The 15,947-nt window shown below is 51.1% G+C and overlaps 2 protein-coding genes across 4 annotated transcripts in view; one reads left to right on the top strand and one right to left on the bottom strand.

Moving 5' to 3' along the window:
- The window catches only part of SLC22A23 (solute carrier family 22 member 23), a 148,683-nt gene extending 134,301 nt beyond the window's left edge, over positions 1-14,382 (top strand). For both annotated transcript variants that reach the window (XM_082637658.1, XM_082637659.1), the window contains one exon: positions 10,080-14,382. In XM_082637658.1, the coding sequence (XP_082493784.1) occupies positions 10,080-10,437 (358 nt within the window). In that variant the 3' untranslated portion in view covers positions 10,438-14,382. The remainder of the gene's footprint in view (positions 1-10,079) is intronic.
- Positions 14,383-15,032: 650 nt separating this feature from the next.
- PSMG4 (proteasome assembly chaperone 4) overlaps positions 15,033-15,947 on the bottom strand; it is a 73,314-nt gene continuing 72,399 nt past the window's right edge. For both annotated transcript variants that reach the window (XM_082637660.1, XM_082637661.1), the window contains one exon: positions 15,033-15,241. In XM_082637660.1, the coding sequence (XP_082493786.1) occupies positions 15,120-15,241 (122 nt within the window). In that variant the 3' untranslated portion in view covers positions 15,033-15,119. The remainder of the gene's footprint in view (positions 15,242-15,947) is intronic.

Consider the following 15,947-nt stretch of genomic DNA (forward strand, 5'->3'; position numbering starts at 1 on the left):
AGGAGGGTCCCTGAGGCCTCGCTGTCTCCGTGTGCCCTCACAAAGCAGGGCGGGGGGGGCAGGCCCTGGTGGCAGGGATGCATCCCTCACCTCCCGACACCTCCTCAGGCTCCCAGAGCGCCGGGGCCCGGCTGCGGGGTATTTCTTCCTTTTTTGAGATATAGTTGATACACAACATTATGTTTCAGGTGTACAACATAGTGATTCACAGTTTTTGAAGGTTGATATATAGCAGTTTAAAGGTAAATTATAAAATACTGGCTGTAGTCCTGGTGTTGTACAGTACATCCTCGTAGCTCGTGTCATACCTAACAGTTCGTACCTCTCACCCCCTACCCCTATGTCGCCCCTCCCTGCTTCCCGCTCCCCACTGCTAACCACTAACTAGTTTGTTCTCTGTGAGTCTATTTCCTTTTTGTTAAGTTCCCTAGTTTGTTGTATTTTTGAGATTCCAAATATAAGTGATATCATACAGTATTTGTCTTTCCCTGACTTGTTTCACTTAGCATAATGCCCTCCAAGCCCATTCATGTTGCAAATGGCTGAATTCCATTCTTTTTGATGGCTGAGTAATATTCCATTGCATATGTATACCGTATCTTCTTTGTCAGCAGACCTTTAGGTTGCTTCCATGTTTTGGCTATTGTAAATAATACTGCTATGACCACAGAGGTGCATGTATCTTTTTGAATTAGTATTTTCAGGTTTTTTTGATACATACCAAAAGTCGAATTACTGGATCATATGGTAGCTCTATTTTTAGTTTTTTGAGAAACCTCCATACTGGTTTCCATAGTGGCTGCACCATTTCACATTCCCACCAGCGATGTACGAGGGTTCTCTTCTCTCCATATCCTCATCAACATGTGTTACCTGTGTTCTTTTTGATGATGGCCATTCTGACAGGTATGAGGTGATACCTCATTGTGGTTTTGATTTGCATCTCCCTGATGACTAGCAGTGTTGAACATCTTTTCACGTGCCTGTTGCCCACCTGCATTTCTTCTTTGGAAAAATGCCTATTCAGTTCTTGTGCCGTTGTTTCAGTCGGGGTTTTGTTTGTTTTTGATGTTGACTTGTATGAGCTGTTTATATATTTTGGATGTCAACCCCTTATTGGTCATATCATTTGCAAATAGGGTCTGCCATTCAGTAGGTTGTCTTTTCATTTTGTCCATGGTTTCCTTTACTGTGCAAAACCTTTTAAAAGTTAAATTAGGTCCCATTTGTTTCTTTTTGCTTTTGTTTCCTTTGCCTGAGGAGACGAGCCACTTCACCACCTGACACCTCTTCACCCGCTCCCTGGCTGCCCACCCCCTTCTCCGGCTGAGCTCTTCCCTCCCCTCAGGTGCCCACCCCTTCCTCCAAGCATCTTCCTTCCGGAAACCTTCCTTCTGGCTCCTCCCTGTCCCCACCCCCAGTGGACCCCACCCGCTGTCACTGCTCCAGATGTGCCTCAGGAACGGGCACCAGGGACAAAGATGGCCTGTGTGTCACGTGACACGTGGGGTCGTTTAGCTTGTTTTAAATTTGCATCATATATATATATAAATGTTTATAACACACTCCATGAGTGACCGCAGGCCGAAGGGATGATGGGTAATCCTCACCGTTAAACAGCAGGAGGGGGACAGACAGGACAGGGGACAGCCGCACACAGGTTGCATCTCCCCCGAGCCCCCGACTCGGGCCTTTAGCGGGCAGGGAACCTGCATTCCTCGTGGCCTTGGGCACGTCCTTCAGCTGGGCTCATCTCTGCCCCAAAACAAGACTAGTCATGACGGCTTTCTCGTGGGGGGACTGGTGGGGGGCAGACTGTACACAGAGGGTCTGGCCGCAGTGACAACTGGTGGTGTCACTTAGGAAAATATTCCTACCTGAATATTTTGGGCAGTGATATTTATTTCTGTAACGATCGGCAGAAATATTTGTTCATCCTTGACTTCACAGAAAGGTAGTCAAAACAAATTAAGTAATACAAAGAAGGAAGTGGAAAACAGGAGGTTTGTTTTCTGTGTCCAAGATGCTGGTATTAACATGGTTAAAAGAATGATTTGATTCTTTTTTGTTGTTGTTTTTGGTTTTTGGTTGTTTTTCTTTTTTCTTTTTTTCCTTTATTCTTTTTATTTTTTTCTGAAGATTCTAGAATTCTTGTCAAGCTTGCTACTTCTAAGAAGTCTGCCTGTATACTATCTTTCTATCCTCAAAGTAATTTAGGTATTATTACTAGTAAAATAAAGACAACCAGTAAAAGCCTTTGAGCTCCGAAAGCACTAGAAGGCAACCTTGCTCCAGGTTCTCCTTTACCTGTAAATCGAGGCGGCTGCCGCTCTCCTGTTTAAACATGAGCGTGTGCTGCCCTCTCGTGACAACCTGGAGAAAAGCAGAAAATGTACGGAGTCAGCATTTGCGGGGAGAAAGATGAAGTTAGCACCTTAGAACCAAGCACGTAATGATCCCATTCTCTAAACTGAGATTTCTAAAAGAAACACAGATCCAAAAATGGAATACCAGATTCTGCCACTGTTGTTCCTAACCTTACTAATTTCAAGGTCTCCTTGATAGAAAACCAATAGAAAATTGCTTTTGTGGAAAAAAATACATAAGGCTATATTGCATATTATATGTGCATGTGTACATGTATTGCATTATATATATATGCATCTGTAGGTATGTCAGTACTTTTTAAAAACAAGTCATCGAACCCTACCATAAATCAAATACGTTCCATCTCATTTGACGTGACTTGCTACCATGACACGGTTCACCTGGACTCTGAGGGGAAGCCGGCTCCTTGCTCAGGAATTCCTCGTGGGCTGTGCACTCACGTCCCTGTGCACTAACCACGTGAGCAGTTTACTGCACTGAGCGGGGAAGCCTCTCTCATGCTCATCAGCACCACCCCCACTCAAATCACGGGAAGGTCAGGCAGACACATGGGCAGTTTTGTTTTGCTTTAATAAATTTATTTATTTATGGCTGCGTTGGGTCTTCGTTGCTGCGCACAGGTTTCCTCTAGTTGCGGCGAGCGGGGGCTGCTCTTCGTTGCAGCGCGCGGGCTTCTCATTGCGGTGGCTCCTCTTGTTGCTGAGCTCGGGCTCTAGGCACGCGGGCTTCGGTAGCTGTGGCACAAGGGCTCAGTAGTTGTGGTGCACAGGCTTAGTTGCTCCGCGGCATGTGGGATCTTCCTGGACCAGGGCTTGAACCTGTGTCCCCTGCATTGGCAGGTGGATTCTTAGCCACTACACTACCAGGGAAGTCCCACATGGGCAGTTTTAGAGAAAATGATATCTCACTGGTATCAAAGGCCCACGAAACACATCCTTTATTTCCGGTGCCCCATACAATTCCTTGTAGCCTCCTGTGGCTTCCTGGAGTGGCCAGACTCACAAGGACTGAAGAGCTATTTCAGGTGCTCGTTTATTCACCTTCCAGGTGGAGTCTGTCACACCGCTCTTTGTAAGGGTCATCATATTCACTCTGCCCCATTCACTGGGACAGTGGCCCTCTTGCCGAGGAACCAGGGTGATCTGATCTGCAGCATCCCAACGTTTATGAAGCAGTGTGCCATGGATGTTCCAGAAAAGAATCCTTGACTGTCTTTTCTCCGTTGTACATTCTTGGCTCCTCCTTTGTCGTAGATTAATTGAGCATAAGAGCGTGGGTTTATTTCTGGGCTCTCTATTCTGTTTCACTGATCTATGTGTCTGTTTTTGTGCTAGTACCATACTGTTTTGATTACTGTAGCTTTGTAGTATAGTCTGAAGTTGGGGAGTGTGGTTCTTCCAGCTCCGTTCTTTCTCAAGATTGTTTTGGCTATTTAGGGTCTCCTGCGTTTCCATTAAAATTTTTAAATTATTCTAGTTCTGTGAAAAATGTCATGGGTATTTTGATAGGCATTGCATTGACTCTGTAGATTGTCTTGGGTAGTATGGTCATTTTGACAATATTAATTCTCCCAATCCAAGAACACGATATATCTTTCCATCTCTTTTTGTCGTTTTCCATTTCTTTCATCAGTGACTTATAGTTTTCTGAGTAGGTTTATTCCTAAGTATTTTATTCTCTTTGTTGCAATGGTATATGAGATTGTTTCTTTAATTTCTTTCTGATAGTTCACTGTTAGTGTATAGAAATGCAACAGATTTCTGTATATTAATTTTATATCTTGCAACTTTACCAAATTCATTGATGAGCTCCATAGTTTTCTGGTGACAGCTTTAGGATTTTCTATATATATTTATAGTATCATGTCATCCACGAACAGTGACAGTTTTACTTCTTCCTTTCCAATTTGGATTCTTTTTCTTCTCTGAGTGCTGTGGCTAGGATTTCCAAAACTGTATTGAATAAAAGTTGCAAGACTGGGTATCTTTGTCTTGTTCCTGATCTTACAGGAAATGCTTTCAGCTTTCCACTGTTGAGTATGATGCTGGCTGTGGGTTTGTCATATGTGGCCTTTACTATGTTGAGGTAGGTTCCCTCTATGCCCACTTTCTGGAGAGTTTTTATCATACATCGGTGTTGAGTTTTGTCAAAAGCTTTTTCTGCATCTATTGAGATGATCATATGGTTTTTATTCTTCCATTTGTCAATGTGGTGTAACATACTGACTTGCAGATACTGAAAAACCCTTGCATCCCTGGGATAAATCCCACTTGATTGTGGGTGTATGATCCTTTTAATGTATTGTTGGATTTGGTTTGCTAATGTTTTGTTGAGGATTTTTGCATCTATGTTAATCAGCAGCCTATAACTTTGTGGTATTTTTGTCTGGTTTTGGTATCAGGGTGATGGTGGCCTCATAGAATGAATTCGGAAGTGTTCCTTCCTCTGCAATTTTTTTGGAATAGTTTGAGGAGGATGGGGGTTAGTTCTTCTCTAAATGTTTGGTATAATTCACCTGTGAAGCCATCTAGTCCTGCACTTTTTTGTGTTTTGGGAGTTTTTTGTTGTTTTTTCTGTACACGGTCTTCTCACTGCTGTGGCCTCTCCCATTGCGGAGCACAGGCTCCGGACGCGCAGGCTCAGCGGCCATGGCTCACGGGCCCAGCCGCTCCGTGCCATGTGGGATCCTCCCGGACTGGGGCACGAACCCACGTCCCCTGCATTGGCAGGCGGACCCCCAACCACTGCGCCACCAGGGAAGCCCGTTTTGGGAGTTTTTAAATTACTGATTCAGTTTCATTACTGGTAATTGATCTGTTCATATTTTCTATTTCTTCCTGGTTCAGTCTTGGGAGATTGTACCTAAGAATTTGCCCATTTCTTCTAGGTTGATGATTATTATTGGCATATAGTTGTTCAGAGCAGTCTCTTATGGTCCTTTGTATGTCTGTGGTGTCGGTTGAAACTTCTTTTATCATTTATGATTTTATTGATTTGGGCCCTCTCCCTTTTTTTCATGATGAGTCTGGCTAAAGGTTAATCAACTTTGTTTATCCTTTTAAAGAACCAGCTTTTAGTTTCGTAGATCTTTTCTATTGTTTTTTTAGTCTCTATTTCATTTATTTCTGCTCTGATTTTTATGATTTCGTTCCTTCTACTAACTTTGGGTTTTGTTTCTTCTTCTTTCTCTAGTTCCTTTAGGAGTACAGTCAGGTTGTTCATTTGAAATTTTTCTTATTTCCTGAGGTAAGCTTGTATCACTGTAACTTACCTCTTAGAACTGCTTTTGCTGTGTCCCGTAGGTTTTGAATTGTTCTGTTTTCATTTTCCTTTGTGTCTAGGTCTTTTTTTGTTTCCTCTTTAATCTCTTCAGTGATCCACTGGTTGTTTAGTTACATATTGTTTAGCCTCCATGTGCTTGTGTTTTCTGCAGTTCTTTTCTTGTAGTTGATTTCTAGTATCATAGTTTTGTGGTCAAAAAAGCTGCCAGATATGACTTCAATTTTATTAAATTTCCTGAGTCTTGTTTTATGGCCTAGCATGTGATCTGTCCTGGACAGTGTTCCATATGCACTTGGAAAGAATGTGTATTCTCCTGCTTTCAGATGGAATGCTCTCTTTATATACACATCAATTAAGTGCATCTGGTCTCATGTGTCATTCAGGGTCAGTGTTTTCTTACTGATTTTGTCTGGATGATCTGTCCAGTGATGTGAGTAGGCTGTTAAAGTCCCCTATTATTGTGTTACTGTCCATTTCTCTCTCTATGTCTGTTAACATTTGCCTTATATACTGAGGTGCTCCTGTGTTGGGTGCATATATATTTACAATGGTTATATCTTCTTTTTGGATTGATCATTTTATCCATAATGTGGTGTTCTTCTTTGTCTCTTGTAACAGTCTTTATTTTAAAGTCTATTTTGTCTGATATGAGTATTGCTACTCCAGCTTTCTTTTGATGTCCATTTGCATGGGATACTTTTTCCATCCCCTCACTTTCAGTCTGTGTGTGTCCCTAGGTCTGAAGTGGGTCTCTTGTAGACAGCATACATACGGGCCTTGTTTTTGTATCCATTCAGCGAGCCTGTGTCTTTTGGTTGGAGCACTTAGTCCATTTACACCCAAGGTAACCCAAGGTAATTATCAATATGTATGTTCCGACTGCCATTTTGTTCATTGTTGTGGATTTGTTTTTGGAGGTCTTTATCCCCCTTTCTTCTCGTTTTCTTCTCTTGTGATTTGATGACTATCTTTAGTGTTAGGTTTGGATTCCTTTTTCTTTTTTATGGGTGTATCTCTTACAGATTTTTGACTCGTGGTTGCCATGAGGTTTTTATATAGCAGTCTATATATACATGTGACTGTTTCAAGGTGCTGATCTCTTAATTTCAAATATACTTTTAAAACTCTGCATTTGGGACTTCCCTCGTGGCACAGTGGTTGGGAATCCGCCTGCCAATGCAGGGGACATGGGTTTGAGCCCTGGTCCAGGAAGATCCCACATGCCATGGAGCAACTAAGCCCGTGCACCACAACTATTGAGCCCACAAGCCTAGAGCCCGTGCTCCGCAACAAGAGAAGCCACCACAATTAGCCTGTGCACTGCAACGAAGAATAGCCCCTGCTCACTGCAACTAGAGAAAGCCCGTGCAGCAATGAAGACCCAATGCAGCCAAAAGTAAAGTAAATTTATAAAAAACAAAAACGAAACAAAGAAAACCCTGCCTTTGTACTCTTCTCCCCTCACGATGACTGTTTTTGACATCATATTCTACATCTTATTGTTTTCTGCATCCCTTAACTGCGTATGTGGATATAGATGATTTTACTACGTCTGTCTTTTAACCCCCCACTAGCTTTGTTTGTGGATGACTTCCTACCTTTACTATATGTTTGCCCTTACCACTTAGTTTTTTCATTTCATAGTTTTCTTGTTTCTAGTTGTAGCCATTTATTTTTCTTCTAGAGAAGTCCCTTTAACATTTGTTGTAAAGCTGGTTTGGTGGTGCTGAACTCTTAGTTTTTGCTTGTCTGTAAAGCTTTGATCTCTCCATCAAATCTGAACGAGAGCCTTGCTGGGTAGAGTATTCTTGGTTGTAGGTTTTGTCCCTTCATCATCATGCCATTCTCTTCTGGCCTGCAGTTTCCACTGGAAAAACCAGCTGATAGCCTTACGGGAGTTCCCTTGTGTGTTATTTGCTGCTTTTCTCTTGCTGCTTTTAATATTCTACTTCTATTTTTTGGTATTTTAATTGCAGTGTGCCTTGGTGTGGTCCTCTTTGGGTTGATCCTGTTTGAGACTCTCTGGGCTTCCTGGACCTTGATGGCTGTTTCCTTTCCCAGGTTAAATAAGTCTTCAGTGGTTATGTCTTCAAATACGTTCTGTGCCCCTTTCTCTCTCTCCTCCTTCTGGGACCCCTATAATGCAAGCATTAAGTGCACTTGCACTTGGTGTTGTCCCAGAGTCTCTTACACTGGCCTCACTTTTTTCATTCTTTTTCCTGTTCAGCAGTAGCAGTGACTCCCGCTGCTCTGTCTTCCAGCTCACTGATCGATTCCTCTGCATCACTTAGTCTACTGTTGACTCCTTCATTTCAGTTACTATAGTCTTCACCTCTGTATGGTTGTTCTTTATATTTTCTGACTCTGTTAAAAGCTTTTAACTCCTCACTCTGTGCATCCATTCTTCTCCCGAGTTCTCTGATCATCTCTACTATCATTATTCTGGACTCTTGCCTGGGTAGACTGCCTGTCTCCACTTCACTTCGTTGTTCTCCTGGGGTTTTCTTTTGTTCCTTCGTCTGCAGCATGTTCCTCTGCCACCTCATCTTGTCTGAGTTGCTATTTGTAATTATGTATGTGGTAGGTTACGTTTCTCGACCTGAGAAGTGGCCCTCTGTAAGAGACATCTCATGCATCCCAGCAGCACGCTCCCCCTCATCACCCAAGCTGTATGCTCTAGGGGTGCCCCCTATGAGGGCTGCATGGTTCCTTCTGTTTTGGAGGGCTATGTGGGTGGTTTGGTGGGCTTAGTTGGCACCTGGTCTGGTTGACTGCCAAGCTCTGCCTTGTGTGGAGGCCACTGGTTGATGGGGCCTGGTCAGGAGGCGGCTGACTGCAGAATCCCCGGGGACCCTGGGGCTAGTGCTGGGTCACTGATGGGTGAAGTCAGGGTCCAGGCGACTCTGGAGCTGTTGACACCCTACTGGTGGGTGAAGCCAGGTCCTGGGGTTAGTGCCAGACTGCCGGCAGGCAGAGCTGGGTCCTGGTGTCTGGCTGCAGGGCCCAGGGATCTCAGAGCTGGTGTAAGATCGCTGGTGGCTGGGGCCAGTTCCTAACACAGTTGGGTATGGGGTCCGAGGTGTCCAGAAGCTTGCATTGGCCTGCTGTGAGCAGCCGAGGTCTGCAAGCTGCAGGATTCTGGTTTTCTTGCTTCTGGTTTCTGCCCCGTGGTGGGTGAGACTGGTCTAGAGGCTCGTGCAGGCTTCCTAGCAACAGAGGCCGGCACCTGTCAGCTGGTGGGTGGAGCTGAATCTTGGCCCTCTGGTGGGTAGGGCCGTGTCCAGAGTTGGCTGGCTGTGTGCTCAGGAAGTCTCTAAGAAGCCTGTCTGCCGAGGGGTGGGGCTGTGTTCCCACCCTGCTGGTTGGCTGGTTGGCTCAAGGCGTCCCAGCACTGGCATCTACAAGCAGTTGGGTGGGACCAGGTCTCGGAGCTCATGAGCCAAGACGGCGGTCGCCGGCACCAGCGTCCCCGTGGTAGAAAGCTCCCAAATACGTCTGTCACCAGCATCCACGTCCCCAGGGTGAGCTACGGCTGCCCCCCTGCCTGTCCGAGAGCCTCTCCAAGTCCAGCAGGTACGTCTGGCCCAGGCTCCTATCAAGTTACTGCTCTGCCCTTGGTCCCAGTGCACGTGGGATTTTGTGTACTCCCTGTAACAGCAGAGTCTCTGTTTCCCCCAGTCCTCTGGGACCCCTGAAAGCCCATCCTCGGCCTTCAAAGCCACACGCCCTGGGGGCCCGTTTTCCTGGTACAGGACCCACAGGCTACAGAGCCCGACGTGCGGCTCAGAACTGTCTCCTGTGGGAGAACCTCCACGATGTCCTCGCTCTCCAGTGTGTGGGTCGCCCACCCGGTGCGGGTCACGAGCCTTGATCATCTCGCACCTCTGCTCCTCCTACCCGTCTCGTTGTGGCTCCTTCTCTATGTCTTCAGTTGTAGATCTTTTCTGGCAGGCTCTGGTCCTTTGCGTCCATGGTTGCTCTGCGCGCAGCTGTGAGTCCGGCGTGCCCAGGGGAAGAGGCGAGCTGGGGGGGGTCTTTCAGCTCCACCACCTCGGCAGCTCTCCTGTCGACGTGTCCTTAATGCCTTCTTTAACCCCCGGCCTCCCTCCCCGCTTCTAAATGAAGAGCGAGCCTCGGAAAACAACGTAAATTGATACAGCGTTGAGAAACAAAATGTTATGTTATTCACGGAAAGTGAAGCTGGTTGTCCCCTTACGGTGGTATTTATTATAGCCACTTTTCAAACTAAATGAAGTAAGAAGTTTTGGGCTGGCAAGGAAAATGTTCACTGAATAGCGGTGGCAGCAGATGCAGGAGGTGAAGGGGGTTGGGGGGAGCTGGCCGTGCGCTGGTGCTGGGGCCCCATGCCTGTGGGTCCGACCTGCTGCCGACCTGTGCGCTTCCCGCAGGTGCGGCGGCCTGGGGCTGGTGCTGGCCAGTGCGGGCTTCGGCATGCTGACGGCGCCCATCATCGAGCTGCACAACCAGAAGGGCTACTTCCTGCACCACATCATCTTCGCCTGCTGCACGCTCATCTGCATCATCTGCCTCCTGCTGCTTCCCGAGAGCCGGGACCAGAACCTGCCTGAGAGCATCCCCGACGGCGAGCACTACACGCGCCAGCCCCTGCTGCCGCCCAGGCGCGGGGAGCAGCCCCTCCTGCTCACCAACGCCGAGCTCAAGGACTACTCGGGGCTGCACGACGCGGCCACCGCCGGCGACGGGCTGCCGGACCGTGCCACAGCCAACGGCGGGCGGCCCATGTAGCAGGGCCCTGGGGGCGGACCAGGCTGAGCGTGGCCACGGGCGGGCCCACTCTGCTGAGGCCAGCGTGGGGACCCCCAAGGAGCCCATGTTTGAGGAAGAGGACTTTGCAAACGACCCTTCAAAGACTTTCCTTTCTGCCATGAAACGTTTGTATTTATTTTGGTCATTTTTACGAGAAGCACTTTATTCCCTTCCCTTCACGGATCTCGAAATGGAGCCACCTCCTCGGGAAGAGGGACGCGGTGGCCGAGGACACGCTGTAAGGACCGCGCAGCCCAGGCTGCCCGGGAGGTCGGCTGCACCCTCAGAGCCAGCTGTCCCCGAGGCTGTGCGCAGAGACCGACCAGCCACCGTCTGGAGCACTCCTACAGCTGTGCTTTATTCAGACTGAAATGTGAATGGTTAAGGTTTTGCTAGAGTCTGTGTGGTTTCTAAAGGTTTGTATGTAAGGTAAGAGCTCCTGCTCCCATGTGCTGGGGGAAGGCAGCTCACGGTATCATTAAAACCAGCTTAGTCTTTCCTGCAAGATCATCCTTTTATACTTGATGCTGGAAGCTCTTTGGGGGAAAAGCTTAACCATTCACCAGAAATGCTGATGAGTGGCGGTACCGCCACGGTCTTCCAAGGCAGGTCTGCCCAGCTCAGCTCCTGAGCGGCAGATGCATCGAGTCGGAGACAAGTTACTGTTATCACCCCTCCTCCCAGTTCAGCTCCAGCAGGAAAGTCCCCTCTTGCAGTCAGCTTTTCTGCCAGCACAGCCTGAACACACGGCTACTTCCTGAACTAAAACCAATAGGAAAATAACTAAATAGGCAACTAAGGCAGCCCCCCAGGAGGGAGCGGTGCTCTTGCAAATACGGCCCGTCAGCCACGTCCCGAGCACACACAGCACAGAAATCACCAGCTTGGAGGCCTCGGCTCCACTGGCCGCCGGCGGAGACCCCAGAGCCTGCGGGGGACGGCCCCATGCCCTCTGCTTCCGTCAGCACGGAGCTGGGCCTGGGGCAAGAAGCAGGCCCTTCACCAGGGAGCCCAGCTGGCCCCAGCCTCCGAGAGCATCAAGACCAACTGAGAGAAGCAATAACTCACCAAAGGTCGAGCCCCACCCTGTCCCCGGTGTCCGAGGGTTTTCATCATGTGCCTCACTTCGTCCCCCTGCCTTTCCAGGTCAGGCTCTCTGCACCTGTCTGGAGCCGTTTCAGAGGAAATGCGGGAGGTGCTGAGAAATAGCACTCGCTGGCCAGGCAGGCACTGCCTTGTGGCAGTGCCAGGACAGCCTGGGCTCTTCCTGGAAGGGTCCACCTCCCCACGGTGCCTCTGCCATGGGCTCTTCTTCCAGGAAAGGTGTGGCCCCGGGTCTGTGGGAAGCAGCGAGGGGACTCCCAGCCCACGGCTGCTTGGACTCCGAGGCCCAGGAGAGAGGTGGAGCACGTCCCCGCTCGCCTCCTGTCCCCTCCAGTCTGTCTTACTATCCCCCCATGGTGCCCCTACAAGCTGGCGGCCACGGGGATGAGCCGCTGGCTTGGTGAGAACGCCATGAGGTGGTGAGCAGACTCGCAGGCCTGTGTGGTGCCAGCAGCTACACCGCATGGTCCGGGGCCACCGGCCCAGCCCCTCGTGGCCCTGCCTAGTGTCTTGAGTCACGTCCGTTCTGTGTTTCAGCGTCCGTCTGCACTCACCTTTATCTACAAGACCTTTCTTCACACCTGTGCAGCTCGAGTGCCAAACCTGGGAAGCACTTCAGCCTCTCTCAGCATGCCGGCCGCAGGGTCCCCGGTCCAGGGCGGACGTGAGGCACAGGGCCAGCAGGGTCCCTGGGCCACACCTGGCAGGTGTGTCTGCACCCATCACCCCAGCTCCAGGACACCTTGCAGCCAGGCTGCTCGCCGGACCCCAGGCCGTTGCGTGCCCTCCCGCTGGCCGTGTAGACCTTTAGGGATCGTGCTCAAGCCACAGGGGGCAGCCGGCACCTCCAGGAAGGTGGGCACAGCACTCCCAGAACCCCATTCCAAAGTCCGAGGTCCGTCTTAAGTGACAACAGCAGACGCTGGTCCCAAGGAGCCCAGCACTGTGACCGCAGCAGTCAGGACCAGCTCGTGGACTAAAAGAGAAGCTGGCTGCGAGGGCGGGGCTCCCGGGACCAAAGTCCGGCAGGTGTGAGCGAGGGGAGGTTCCTGGCTCCTCCGTGCCCCCTCCTGTGGCCCCAGGTCAGGCTGGTCCCCTGAGGGACAGCTGTGAGCGTGGCCAAAGCAGAAAAGCTTCCTGTGGGCCGAGCCCCATGAGACCCCACACACGGGCGAGGCAGCCCCAAGCCCAGCCGGGGCCAGTCCTGCCTTGCTCCGTGAGACCCCTGTGGTCACGCGTGGACCCCTCGGCCCAGCACCCTCCGTGCTTAGTGGAGAGACGCTTCTCAGGCGCCTGCCACTGCACGTCCGCCGCCCGGCTCGCCCAGCCCGCTGCCCGGGAAGGTCCAGCTCCTCCTCTGGCATCACGCCACACCCTCCATCCCAGCCCCCCGGGAGCCGGGACCCCCTTCCAACGAGTCAGGTACAAATGTGATCCTCCTGCCTTCTGTTCCTGTCTGGAAATCAGTAACAACTCACCTGATACCCTGCCTATTAGCACCCAAAACACACAGTAAAAGTTTTAAATGTTACATTTTCAGAAAGACTATATGACCACTTGCAACTAGGGGCAGGGGGGCTGGCAAGCTGGTCCGACCACAGAACAGGAGAAGGAAACCACCCAGAGGAAGTACTGCCCGCAAATACCACTTCCTGGCGCCGCACAAGGGCGGCTGAGGTGCCACGAAAGGACAAGCCCCTGGGCCACAGGGTGGTGGGGACGCAGTGAGGCCTGCGTGCCGCTGGGGGTGCCCTGCCCTGGTGGCCCAGCAGCCCCGAGCCGGAGATTTCTGTGTGAGAACCATGTGGCCCGCGTACGGACGGGACGCCTGGAGGTGCCTGCTCCCAGCACAAACCTGCACCCAGTCCTGGCCTGTCCTTCCACGTTCCTGTCTGCATGACATCACAGCTTTTGTACCCTGGGGGGAGATTTGTATGTAAACGTACAGAAATAAAAATGTTGCCCCATTAACAAACTTCCTCTGGAATGTCTTCCCTACCTCATCTGATGGTATCCAGTGAAGGGCCACGTGACCACTGGCTACGAGTAATAAACTCTGTTGATTCAGGTCTCGCTGTGTCCCTACTTTAGCGCCTGTGAAAACCCAGCCTCAGCTCTGCCCCCGGAGGACCGCGGGGGGCTTCTCTGCCTGCAGATTCCCCATCGTAAAGGCGGGCAGAGGCAGAGGAAACCTCAAACTGCCGTTCGTAGACCCCGAGAAATGGGGGGCAACAGCAGATTTCAGAGTTCTTTTCTCTTGTGTGTGGATGTCCTGCTAATCTAATCCGTGGCCTGAAGGTTCCTTGAGAGGAAACGATTCTCACACTGTGATTCGGTCAGGAGAGACTGAGAACCCAGAGCTCTCTTTAATGTAATATTTTTTAACAAGAAAGCAATATTTCTTTAATAAAGTATTTATACCGAACTCTCCTCTCCATAGCCCTGATTTTGCGTTACTTGCTCTTCCTAGAAAGGTGCCCGCTGTGCTTCCAGACCACAACCGGCCAGGGCCTTGCAGGTTAGCGTCCTGAGCCCCAGACCTGGTCCCCGGAAGGGCCTTTCCGTCCCGGCCAAAGTGTCACCGCTCTGGCTGCCGGCACTGGCTCGACACGGGACTTGCCACCCATCGCATGAACCGTGTCAGAGGGCCTGAAACCATCCACCTCTCATGACAAAAGGGGTCCACGTGGACCCCAAAGATCAGAGAGTCCTTTGCCTGTAGTCCTCGGCCTTGGCTGTGCTGAGAAGCACGTGGGGGGCTTTCCAACCCCACAAAACCTGGGCCTCCGCCCGCCTGAGTCTGGGGAGGGGAACCTGTAAAAGCTCTGCTGGCAATTCAACCGGAAGTCAAGTTAAGAGCCACTGACCTGAGAAACACCGGCCTCTGGAAAGGAGTGCACGTACCACAAAGACTGGACTCCTCCACCTGAAGCGGCAGGAAGAGGCCAAGGATTAAGACGACGCAGCAGAGGCCTGGGACTTGGAGGAAAGGGGACGGGAGGACAGACAGGGCAGCAGGAAGCCAGGGAGGGGCTGACACGCTCGGATCCATTCAACAAAGGGTAAAACCATGACCCAGGTCCTAGGGGCCACGGCACCGGGGTGTGCGAAGCATTTCCAGCAATAACCCAGCCAGGTGAGACCGTCCCACTTCACAGGTGAGGAAACAGCGCCCAGAGAAGTGGGACTCGGGGAGCGGCGGGACGCGGGGACACACGACGGAAGGACCTCGCAGACCTCGGGCCTCAGGCCCCAGTCGTGACAAGACGGGCCTGACGGCGTCGTGACTGACTGATTTCCCCTCCGGGGACGGAGAGCGGCCCCTCCGCCCACAACGGCCCCGAAGCCCTCCCCCCAGGACCGCGAGGAACCTTCCCTGCCCTTTGCCTGCCTCCTCCTGCAGGTGCAGCCCTGGCGCCCGACTCCAGTGACGGCGGGAAGACCGACCCTTTCACAACAAACGTCACGCGTGACCCTGCTGACAGCTGGCGAGACCCCACGCGTTTATTCAGACGTCCGTCCGGGCGCGCGCGCCCGCGTCTTCAGTGCCGCCTCGGCTAGAACTTCTCGGGAAAGGCCTCCATCTCCTCCTTGATCCTGTTTTCTACCAGCAACGTGAAGCTGCTGTCGGCGTTTGGAAGGTTATAGCTGACAAACACCTGTTTGCTGGTCTTCCTGGCTGAAACGAGAGAAAGCACACGGGCGCGTGCAACCCACTGCGGGGAGAGGCCTGGAAGAGGAAGGCGGGCTTCCAGGGAGAGGAGCGAGCTCTGACACCTGTGGTGTCGCGGGCAGCTGCTGCAGACCAGACCACAGGCACCGAACAGCGGTTCTGAAAGTCCGGTCCCCATGGCCACAGCACCGGGACCTCGTGAGAGATGCAGACCCTCGGGCCGCCCAGACCCACCGAGTCTGTTCTCAGACTCTACCCTCTGAGACCCACCGCTCTGCACATGGGGCTGGCTGCTTGTGCTCCTTTTTAAAAAGCACAGATAATGTGCAAGTATTTAAAACACTAAGGTCCTGGGACTTCCCTGGCGGTCCAGTGGTTAGGACTCCACGCCTCCACCGCCGAGGGCCTGGGTTCAATCCCCAGTCAGGGAACTAAGATCCCGCAAGCACGGCCCAAAAAGTCTGTCTATACTTCAGTACCGCCCCCTCCGGCAACTCCCCCCGCCCACAGAGGGAACCGGCGTTCCTACACATACACACGTGCAGGCGCACGCGCGCACACGTACGATTTCTCAACGCGATGCGAGCGACGTGTTTTAGCTCCTTTCTACGGCACCGTTCATGGCCGACGTGAGCGGCTCCAACCACCAAAAGCACGCGCAGTTGCACACCCATAACCTGAAGGCAGGACAGGTCCCGAGGACGAGCCAGGC

The sequence above is a fragment of the Mesoplodon mirus genome, assembly GCF_964341445.2.
Source record: "Mesoplodon mirus genome assembly, chromosome: 12".
Taxonomy (NCBI): Eukaryota; Metazoa; Chordata; class Mammalia; order Artiodactyla; family Ziphiidae; genus Mesoplodon; species Mesoplodon mirus.